This window comes from Photinus pyralis, unplaced genomic scaffold (genome assembly GCF_008802855.1).
Source record: "Photinus pyralis isolate 1611_PpyrPB1 unplaced genomic scaffold, Ppyr1.3 Ppyr1.4_LG1, whole genome shotgun sequence".
Classification (NCBI taxonomy): Eukaryota; Metazoa; Arthropoda; class Insecta; order Coleoptera; family Lampyridae; genus Photinus; species Photinus pyralis.
Window position 1 is genome coordinate 51,890,519 of NW_022170249.1, and position 12,201 is coordinate 51,902,719.

General features: G+C 35.9%; 1 protein-coding gene across 5 annotated transcripts in view; it reads right to left on the minus strand.

The window, feature by feature from the left end:
- The window catches only part of LOC116180038 (probable nuclear hormone receptor HR3), a 173,554-nt gene that overhangs the window by 100,335 nt on the left and 61,018 nt on the right, over nt 1-12,201 (minus strand). For 2 of the 5 annotated variants that reach the window (XM_031499935.1, XM_031499940.1), the window contains one exon: nt 6,159-6,277. Coding sequence is in view for 3 of the 5 variants with exons in the window: in XM_031499902.1 (XP_031355762.1) it covers nt 564-582 (19 nt within the window). In the remaining 2 variants the exon portion in view is untranslated. Of the gene's footprint in view, nt 1-563; nt 914-1,072; nt 1,313-6,158; nt 6,278-12,201 lie in introns of those variants that run through there. The other 3 variants (XM_031499902.1, XM_031499895.1, XM_031499887.1) reach the window with 3 other exon arrangements.

Here is a 12,201-nt window from a genome sequence, read left to right on the forward strand (position 1 = left end):
CGTTGTACGTTCAGTAGTTAATGAATCAATTTCATCGCACGGGCGAGAGAAACGCCACTTTGAAACGAATTGCATTTTTACATTGACCTATTCTAAGGGTAGGTGTACGCGATTTTACCTTTAAAAGTAATTTGCCATCCGGAAGTTGTAAACGTGTTCCGGCTCAGATAACAGGTCAGTCCCTTTTCAACAAAAAGAACTTTGCCGTGTTTAACGCATTTTACATATCAGGAAACGATAAAAATGTTAACAAAGGAAGGCGAGTGCGATCACATCCAAACGCATTTCTCTGGTACCTATTCGATCCCTCAATAATAATTAAGTATAATCGAAACGGCAATTTTAAGAAGCACAAAAAGGTAGGACCGTTTAAAATTATGCTTCGACAACGGTACCTCTACCTTAAAAAACTTCCAAAATACATATAACCCGTTATTTACACGAAGACGGCCGAATAAAAACGATTAATTAAAAAAAAACCAAAGTTATTTCGTAACCTACGATTATGGCATTATACCGTTATACACCCATGACAGATCCGCCACGTGAGGGGGTGTACTTACCTCTTATCGTACTTGGCATTGTACCATGTCCTCGTAAAAATCCTAACAAAACTATCTACTTCCTAACGTCCACACAAAATTCTCAAAAATCGGCGGCACTGTTCACTTTTTCTTTTTAAATATTCCAAAAGTGCGATACATCGTTGATCACAATTTAATTTTTCACCATTTCGCGGATTGAGCGGCTTTTATTTTTATGGATATTTATTTAAGCTAAGTGCATTGACTCCGCATGCAATAGTAGATGACATCTGCAGTTTTCGTATAACTTTTTTTTTAATACAACATTTATCGTTAACAGTTGCACAATTTCTAATAGGTGACGACGGTATTTCTGTCAATAACCTCGGCTAAAATTTGATAACAAACCTAATTATTTGTCACTCGCCGCTCGGCGAGAGTGAAAGAATAGCGGCAATGAACTTGAACTTGAATGGGAAATTGACTTTATGCAGATTTTCTACGCAAGGGGTGAATCTCGCATTTAGCTTAAATATCAATTTACGTACGTAGAGTGATAGTCCGGCACGTTTCGGATGGTGGCGGAGTTCGACTAACACGCGGCACAAATTTGTAACTTTTTTTTTAAACACCGGGGGTTGCGACAATATTCACAGTGGTCCAAAACGCACCTGTTGTTGCGCCGTACACCAGAGACTGAACGGGCCAGGTGAGAAGGTAACACTGAGGTCACTGACACACCGCCGGCTAACGGAACGTGGATTAGCGGTACAAGAGCAGTTAACTTACAGGACCGTGTGTATGTTGTTTCAACGTCACTACGTCTCATCGGAGTCTCCGCATCGGAAGAATCTCAAATTCTTCAAGTCACGGTCATCTTTTAACTCGGCCGTTCTTCCTCCGCCGTTTGGTAGCGGATGCACATCGACTGATACGCGCGGCGGCTTGTTTTTCTCTTTCAATGCCAAACAGCAAAGGACGTGCTCAACGGTACATCGCTAATTATCTTCCTAGGTCCCGGTTTTGGATACAAAACTTGTTTAGAAATTCGAAACTTGCACTGCTTGCCGTCCTAATAAAAATGAGGATACGATGGTCACGAAGATTCTGTAAAGGGTTTCGAATTCGGTACCGAAATTAAAATACCAATTCATCGTAAATAAGAGACGTAGGGGTTGTTTTAAATAAATCAACCTAAATAAAAATAATAGTGTCCATAAAGAAAGAAAAGGTCATTGAGATGGGAAGACTGGGGTCACGTAGGTCGCTAATCGCATCCAAATTTATAAAGCACGCTGGAAAAACATTCGAGGTCTGGTAGACAATTTTGAGGCACGCTGCGAGCATCATTGCAAAAAATATCCCTGAGACATTTCGAAATTTGTATATCTTTAAATTTAATATTTAAAAATCAAGTAACTTTGACAATTCCATTTGTTTCTGTTCCATTGAAAATGTTTATTGGAACATCGGGGGATGTTCCGCCCCATTCATTGTAGTTGGTAAATTCGCTTGTGAGTATGTCGACCTGTATCGCGCAGTAGAAACTCGACTGTGGTACTAAGGGGTCCCTCTGGTTCGAATTTGGATTCGGTATGGATATTTGTGAATGTATAGTGGATTGGGTTGGTATAGAACAGCCTTGCCCAAAACCCCGCACAATTAAAAATAAAAAACAAAAATAAAAAATAAATAAAGAAAAATATTCTCACCTAAGTCATTTCACTCTCAATAAAAAGGGTGAACTTTCTGGGGTGAATAATCGGACTGTTTTTTCGTTGGTCAAAAATATACCCCAAAACCGAAAACGTCGCATCCCTAATTACTTGATTCATAAACGAAAAAATGTATAAACGTCGTTAAGTGTAATCCGCTAAGCTAAGGCACGTTTTCCTAATCCAGACAAACAAACGAAACATCTACAATTTTTCCCACCGAAATTGCTGCATAAATAATGCTTGTGAAAGATTTTCTTGGTTCAGATATCAAAGCTATAAACATAAACCATCGAACGTAAAATGAACGAAGTAAATAGGAGGATTTAGGAGCCACCCCCAAAAAGGCCCCTAAATGGGATTGCGAAAAAAAATTCTGATTTCGACGAAATTTGGTACCTGGAGGTTTTTGCATATGAATATTACGAATCTGAAAATAGTCTTTGAAAATGCAAAAAAAAATCCACTGAAATTCCTGCCCGGACAACGGAAATGGAGAGAATTCCACGAAATTTGTTGTGTACATACTTGATGAGGCAAGGAACAAAACTGTTAAACAGTTTTTTAAAAATCACTTTTCAAATAAAAGTTATATTACTATTACTAGTGAGTTATCTAATTTCACATGTAGTTAATTGAACATGTCGCAAATAGCAAAGAAATAACGATTTAAGTAAAACACTCACAAAGGGCGATTGGGATGTCTGGAAGAAATATATCGATTGGTGATGTCAAAACGAGGAATATCTCGAAAACGCTTTGTCGGAGGAAAGTACCCACCAAGGCAAAATGAATTGTCTGGACGAGACATTTCTATTGCCGAAGTCTCCCCATTAATCATTAATCAACAAGAAAGAATCAATAAATATGGCCTTATTACCTTATTAACGCGACCATTTGGTAAACTATTTCGGTTTTAAAAATGCGCTTTATCTGCACATGGTTTGTGCACAATTTATACTTGTTTACATACGTATATAGGTATTTACAAAAAGGCGAGGAAAATGATGCACTACTGGCGAGGAAACATTGAAGTACAAGACTCCCTATGGGCCGGGTTTTTGGATTACATTCTTCTCGAAATCGTCTATTTTAATTTAAGTTTCACATAGAACTTTTGATTAATATCAACGTGTCAGTGTCTCAAGTGATGACAGGAGTCGTTAGACATTACTAATGTGACATGCACTGCGGCAGGAAAAGGAGTCTGATAAAGTGACAGGCGGCAGGTGTAGTAGGTGTTTACAAAATTCTACAATAATTCATTGTTGGTTCCTGTGACATACCTAATAAAAAATCATATTGTGCCATACATCATTGTATTGGTAAAAAAAAATGCCGTATGTACTTTTTTCCGGTTCATATAGAAATATGAAGTTAATGATGGTTTCTTAAAAATGAAACGTCGCAGTGAAAATCTGTGGGCTTTAAATGTGTCTATATTTGTTTTTTGGTACATTTTCAAACACGGCCACAAAAAAATAAAAACGAATATGGTTAATACAAATTTCTAATTTAACCGACTGCGCACCTCTTATGATTTCCAATAATAATAATAATGCCGTTCATTCTTATTTTGAGAACACACTGTATACTACATTTTTCACGCTATGTGCAAATTTCGAAACAGGTTGCATGAAAATAGTTCAAAATTCCAGAATACATTTTATCTAACCTCAAAATGAAATTCTTGTGTCCGCATTTACTGCCAACCAGCCAGCCAGACCACCAAAGTGAGATTAAAAGCTACCTTTTACAAATAAATGTGCAAAAATGCGCTAAAAAGTTTGGCTCTAAACACCCCATAAACGTCCTATCTTTTCTAGATTCAGAGGATGATTAATTGGGGTTTAACTACACCTGCATAAGCGAGACGAATTGGAGTGTAGCGGAGGGTAATTTCTTTTGTGAGTTGCCCCTACGAGTTTCGTAATTTTATGCATATTTGAATTTCACTTAATTTATACACAGGGTCATTTATCTTGAGACAATCGATTATTGCGGAAACTAGCGGCGATATCAGAAATGATTTATATAAAATCTTCTTCATATTGGTAATGGAGGAGCCCATTTAGTGATGCTATGCACATTTTCACATAACTGTCCCTTGAGGATCAAGTGTAGGGTAACTTAATTTTTTCAAATAGAAACCTATACTTTTTATTGAATATCCTTATCGGAAAATCAAACGTTTTTCCCTCCACTTACCATTTTTTAAGACACTCTTCCAAAAGCGCGATTTTTGGTTTGAGCTAGGATACTACTAATTGGCACATTTTTTTTAAAGATAATTGTTCTTTTAGAAAGTGACCACATCAGAGAAGAAACATCTACCCACATTAAATCAAAGGAAACCTACCTTTCGACGGATCCGCCGATCTGCAATCCCCATCTGCTCTACAACCTGGGGAAAAATACTGGAGGTGCAAAAATGAAAATACAACGGCACTTGTGGGCCAAATTTATGAGATAGATTAATTATTTTTTGTTATAATACCTTATGGTCTTCTGGTTTTCATTTTGTAATTGATATAATCATACCAGCCTTTACTATTATGAAATAGATTGTGCATATTTTTTATCACTGTAACGTTTATACAGAGTGGCCCAACGAGATGTATACAGAGGGCTTTTAGAGTAAATTTAGAAATTTCGAAAAATCCCCGTACACGTCAATTTTGTATTTGAGGGGGACAACTTTTGGAATACAAATCATGAACCCAAGTCTTCACCCCTCTACGTAGGGAGCTTAACCCCTAAAATTTTAAATGGAATCCTATGGCAAATGGCACGTTATTTGAAAGGCAATTTAATCGTGATTATTAGTCTGCTTTGTTTTTTAAATTCTATTGATTCGTTTCGGAGATATTTGCATTTGAAATGTTTTTTTCTAAAAAAACCAAAACAAATGCGATGTAAGTCACCTTGTATTAAAAAAGGTTTAAATTGTGCAAAAAATAACAAATAACTTTAAACACACAACATTTATTTCAATAAATGCTCGAATTGCCTTCCGCCTGCTTCCATGCAATAATAAAGATTTGCTTCAAAACGCTGCCGTACATGTTGCAAGATTTCAGGGGTAATCGCTCGAAATTGTTGAGTTATACCATAGTGTATTCTATTCTTACACTATGGTTATACGTGCTCGCAACCCTTGTAATGTTCCGGGCGGAGTAGCATAAACTTTATTCTTTAAATATCCCCACAAGAAGTAATCTAAAGGACTTAAATCAGGGGAAAAAAACCAATTCAAATGCAAATATCTCCGAAACGAATCAATAGAATTAAAAAAGCGAAGCAGATTAGTAATCACGATTAAATTGGCTTTCAAATAATGTGCCATTTGCCATACGATTCCATTTAAAATTTTAGGGGTTAAGCTCCCTACGTAGAGGGATGAAGACTTCGGTTCGTGATTTGTATTCCAAAAGTTGTCCCCCTCGAATATAAAATTTACGTGTTCGAGGATTTTTCGAAATTTCTAAATTTAATACCCTAAAAGCCCTCTGTATACTTCTCGTTGGGCCACTCTGTCTATCTTTTATTTAACAACGAATAAATTTGTGAAAGGTGTAAAATTATAGATTGCAAGGCGCGTACCTTAGTGTATTATATTATTATTCTGCAGGTAAATCAACGGCATATTGAACACACATTGTGAAAAAGACTGATCATTAATTTTTAATTTGTTTGTAATTTCCGAGGTAATTTCGATCATAATTGAAGCTAAACGTTAGCTTGCGCTGTATCGACAACACGAAAAGTTGAAGAGCATCTTAACCAAAAAAGGACAAAAAAAGTATAAAGAAAATTCCGTTTTGGCTGCTATGGTGAATGAGCAGCTAAATTTTGAAAACATCTTATTTCAAAATGCTTTCATTATATACAATGATTCAACTTAATCTCTATCTCTTACCGTAAACGAGATCTTCATGCTTATAACAATCGCTTGGACACACTGCGTCATCCGCATAAACAATTTAGTTAGCGCTGTCTTGTCCTAGTTCTCGATGTTGGTGTTGTCGATTGAATATTCTGAAACAATCGCAATGTTACTTAGTCTGCTGCTTATTCATAGTCGGAATGCAAGTAGCAACTTCACGAGGAGACTCTATATTTATCAATCGGCTGATACAGAGAAATTGTAGAAATTCCAGGCGACATCAAGATTTTCGTCATACAGTTTTTAGAGGAATTTGTCAAAAGAAAAGAAATCCCCTTGTGTGATGGTTTGTCCATCTGTGCCTGGTCTGTGGCAATATGAGCCGGATTAAATGTCGTGTAAATTTCCCTACTGAAAATCGTGTGCGATTCTTCGTATCTTTTTATCTACTCTATGTAGATGTGGAAAGGGCAATTTAATGTTAATACATAGGTATATAGAGGGATCCATATGTAAAGTTATATGCTTAATATGACAATTTATAGAATGGGAACATTAACCCCCATTTGAATAATAAACACCCCCTCCAAAATATTCAATTAAAAATGAGGTCATGTAACACCTTATTTCTAATCAGCTGTTTAGTCATATATACAGTTTACACACAATATGCCTAAATTTGCTACTTTTCGTTTTAATAATACTAATACTTCTCGATGGAAAACGGCTCATTTTTCTTTAAATCACTGCAATGCGTACGTAAGAGTGACGAAATAAAAATAAAATGGCCTAAGGCGTATAGTTGTTAATTAACCGGTTAAGCGGAAAACAATGTATGTTTAATGGCTTTTTTATATTTGATTAGGATTACTGTAAACGTTAAACAGAAAAGTACGGTGACCTACGTGCCCCGAGTTGACCTATACGATTTACACAATCCTTCCATGAAAAGTCACATTTCCGCAGCTTTCCTCGACCTTACTGAGGATGTCCGCAAAATAATGCGCTTGTACAACCGACGTTATTTTGCGCGCTCTTTTACAATTGGGATTATCGCGGTAAATGAATTTTATTAAAAAAATGATTGTCCGTTAATAAGTCTCGGAAGGTTTATGCAACTACTTCCTGGTGTCGCATCTAATTATATTACGACTAGAGACACAAATTAAGTCTGGTATTAGCCAAGTTTCCGGCAAATATTGTAGGTACTTACCCATTACACAAATCGGAAACGACCAATTAAGAAAAAAACTTGGAAGATTACGCAACATTTACTTAACGTTTAAAATATTTGTTGAAACTAATTTTATTTGGAAAACGACAAATGTTCTAAAGAGGGTAAGAAAGTCACCAAATACGAAAGTCATTCAAAAAGATTTCGTAATACACCTACGAAAATTTATTCCTGCAAGTGAATTTTTAACTATGAATGCAAAATATTCTCAATTTCACACTGTTCGACATCAATTGCTACCAGGGAACTTTAATAAGTTTCCGGAAACCGATTAAAAGCGAACACCTTAAATTCAAGATTAAAATTGAAATAGAAGGACCAAAACGTATAATATTACCAAAAATACGTATACAGGATGACTCGGCCTGCAGGCGGCTGATAATCCCCAAATAATCGACATTTGAGGAAAATGTATTAAGCAAAAGTTTTGTGGTACATCAGTACGCCTTAAAATATAACATGGTGCAAATGTGTTTAAGTATACATAATCCTTCACATCGTCTATCGTTTTTATTATTATATACAGGGTGACACTTTTAAAACTTTCAACGGGCGATATCGTTTTTTCTATTAGAGGTATCACAAAATGGCCAAAACCGGTAGAATCGAGGGGGAAGCAAAATGGTCGTATAAGGAAGGAACCAACCTCAACCTCGTACCCCCCGCCGCCCCCATGCCTAAATTTTGAATTGTGACGTATCACTTGTGATACATCATTGGAAAGCTCTTAAAAAATTCTCTTCAGAAATACCAACACTGGTACATTTAAACTGCCCATTCACAATTTATTACACTAAAATTTGAACTCCGCAAATAAACAACTTTTATTTAATAAAATGTTCACCGTTTTGTTCTAAACAATACCACAAACGGTTTTCAAATTCATTTCTAACATTTTTAAACACTTCCCTGGAAAGTGAACGGCACTCCCTGACTATCCGGTAGCGAAGATCATTTATGGAAGCTGGTTCAGTTTTCTACACAACCGATTTTAAATGACCCCAAAGAAAGAAATCCAATGGTGTCAGATCTGGAGATCGTGCTGGCCATTCTATAGGACCTCTTCGTCCTATCCACTGTCCCGGAAATTTCTCATCTAAAAATTCACGAACAGCCATAGAGTAATGAGGAGGAGCCCCATCTTGTTGAAAATGTATGAAATCTTCAATCAAATTCATGTTTCCGTCAATTGGATTTATTTGATTCTCTATTTCATGAGTGATGAGAGGCTCGACGGTATTTTGTAGCATGTTTAGGTAAGTATCTCCAGTTAAATTTCCTTCGATAAACAGAGGACCAATAATGCTATCACCTAAGATACCTGCCCAGACGTTAATTTTTTGGGGCCGTTGAGTATGCCCCTCGCGAAAAAGATGAGGATTTTTATCGTCCCAATACCGGCAGTTATGTTTGTTCACATTTCCATTTAAAAAGAATGTACATTCATCACTAAAACAAATGTTTTTCACCAGTTCCGGATTATTTTGAATATTCTCGGTCATTATTTCACAAAATTGGATTCTTCGATCGGAGTCGTCTTCGGTTAGTTCCTGTACAATCTGCATCTTATAAGGGTAGAATTTGTGCACCTTAAGAGTTCGTCGTACAGTTTCTCGCGAAAGTCCGGTCATAGTCGCTGCTTTTCGAATAGATGATGTTGGGTTTGCACCAAAATGACCTAAAACTTCAATCTGAGTAGCTTCATCCATTATTCTTGGTCCGTCTCTTTTCTTATTTTCCACTGACCCAGTTTCTTCAAATTTAGTCACTAACATTGCAACATAAGTGTGACTGACACGTCGTTCTGGGTGTCGGGCTAACTCTTTCGGCTAACGTGTACACCATTATGAAATCTTTAGTTAAATTCAAAATTTGTAATTTTCTTGCCAAGAAATACTAAAAACGAGACTAAAATAATAATAACCGATCAACAAATAAAGCAATAGAAAATTATTATTTACTAAAAATTGCTGTCATTGTTTTTCCAAAGCATCACTAGATCTAAGAAATTTTTTTTATTTCAAACACTGACAAATTCATCAAATACTCAAATTACTCATTTTTATTACATAAATTGTGAATGGGCAGTTTAAATGCACCAGTGTATGGTATTTCTGAAAAGCATTTTTTAAGAGCTTTCCAATGATGTATCACAAGTGATACGTCACAATTCAAAATTTAGGCATGGGGTGGCGGGGGGTACGAGGTTGAAGTTGGTTCCTTCTTTATACGACCATTTTGCTTCCCCCTCGATTCTACCGAAACGGTTTTGGCCATTTTGTGATACCTCTAATATAAAAAACGATATCGCCCATTGAAAGTTTTAAAAGTGTCACCCTGTATTATTATAGTTTTTCCAACACATACCCAATGATACTGCCGCCAGTAAACCGAATAGAAGCTATTCTTCTCCCTCCACCTCCTCGCATATTACCATTTACACTATTTATTATATATTTTCTCTACTCTCCCGTTTAAATATTTTCGTTAATATCATATCTCATTCCGTAAAAATCCAATATGGCGTCTATATGAAATAAGAAAGTAGTGACCTATAGGTTCTACGAGTACATTTACCGTGTTATAGAAATTTTGATAACAGATTCGGATTCTTCGAAAATAAGTGGCCTTAGAAGGCGCTAACGGAAATTGTCCATTTCCGACCGTAAAATGAAACGAAATTTAACATTTTCAGTTTGTCGATTATCTCAGTTATTTTCAAAGATTTTTCAAAATTTCAAATGCGTTTTTTTGTCACAGAAAGAGACAACTTTGTCAGTATAGCCATATTTACAGCGCAATGAGTACAAGGAATGGTGACAATTTGAGCATACCCACTCACCGAACAACGCGTTATGAGAGAGGTTATTACTATAATTGCATCAAAGTATTTAATGCTATACCAAAGGCAATAAAACAATCAAGGAATATTCAATTGTTCAAAAAAAACTTAAAATTATATCTACTTGAAAAAAATTACTACTCCGTGGGCGAGCTTGATGCGAATTAAACCGGACACACTAACATCTTATTTTCCTCAATGTATAACGTTTGTCCTCTTTATGTTTTTAGTTTGTCTTTTTTTCTATATTATTCTACATTCATGACAATGCCAATGTAAAGGAATTTATTCATGGCAATAAACTATTATTATTATTATTACTATTTCATGTAAACTGTATCTCTCACCGTTACGGAGATCCCAATGGTGAGCCACGAATTTGAACATCACTCTGTACAGCATATTTAGGAACTGTCTAAACAAATAATAAAACGTACTACATTACTTTTGCACACGACAACCAATGGGTTTCAGATTTTGCATGCCTTTAGCGGTGCCAAATAAAACTTTTAAAAACGGGGGGGGGGGGGAGGCGAACGCACGTTCCGCCCTTCATAGTATTCTAATGAAAAGTCCCATCAAAATGAATTGGTTTGTACAACCTATAACTTTCCTGCGCGACTGTTGTCTGCCAACTACCGCTCTTCTTTCTTACTCCTTATTAAAATAAGGGTTTGGGGTGACTGATTTTATCATTCATGGAATTGTAATGAAAGGAATTAATTTCTACCAACCATAATCCTTCTCCTCAACTTCTTATTGTGATCGGTTGTAATTCCTTATATCTCAAGAGCGGATTGTCGGTGGAGGGTACTCACAAAGAAAGATTAGCACGTCTGGAAGAAATATACCAATTAATTGGTGAGGTTAAACGAGACACATCTCCTGGCGATGTTAAAACTGAATTGTGAATATCTCGAAAATGTTGGAGGAAAGAAAACAAATAAACAATATCTAGGAGAATTCCTCTAAGGACTTGATTCTTCTTGCATTATACGTAGATTTTGAATGTTTATATAACCATCCCCCATTAATCATCTAGCAAAAAGTAAACATCGATAAATATACTTGTTATAACCCAACTATTTACTAAGCTATTTCGGTTTAAAAATGGACTTTGTACAGATTTGTGCACAATTTATACTTAATATTATTATTATTATAACATTTTCCTTGATATTGTAAATAATTGGCATTTACTGGCATTCAGAGTCACGTAGAGTTCTCCTCTGTAGATGAGAAAACCCAGAATAATTTCATATCATCTGCAAAAAGCAGGCAAGAAGTGTTCTTTAGGTTCTTGAGGCACTACTGATAATGCTTCTATCAAGTCTGACCTTCCTTCAGCTACCTTTACTGTCAACTTCCTCTCGGATAGATATGAAGTGATCCATTGTAGCATAACTCCGTGAAACCCAAAAAGCTCAATGTTGAAGAAAAAGACTTTTCGTTCAATATTGGCACGATCTTATTCCGGAAGTCGCTCGCATCTTAAGAAAAACATAAGATTGTAGATCGGGATCAAGTGTTCTGTGACCGGCAATCTTTCCTGGCGAGAGTAGGTAATATGTACAAGGAATTTATGTTGACATTATTTCAATATAGACTCGTAATTTTCATAATTTCAAATTTAGTTATATTTCTTCAATTTTTCTCATAAAGCTATTCATAGAACTTAATTGTGGGTTTAAAGGGATATCGATTTTTAAGAGTCCAAGATTATTAAAATTAAAAATTATCCGTTTTTTTGTAACTCTTCACGTGATAAACCGAAATTCCAAGGATGGCAATTAAATGCCACCATTCCAATACTGAAATTTTCAAAAAATTATCAAAGTCCTCGTTTGAGATCGAAGGGACTTCAGCGCATTTTTGTGTGGCAGATCAGTATTCTATTAGCCACTTTCGACTCAACCATCAATAACAGATCTTGTCGAAGGCTACTACATTCACTAACCGCTTCCCACTTTCCGCGTGCACCCGCAATTCGCTTTTAAAGT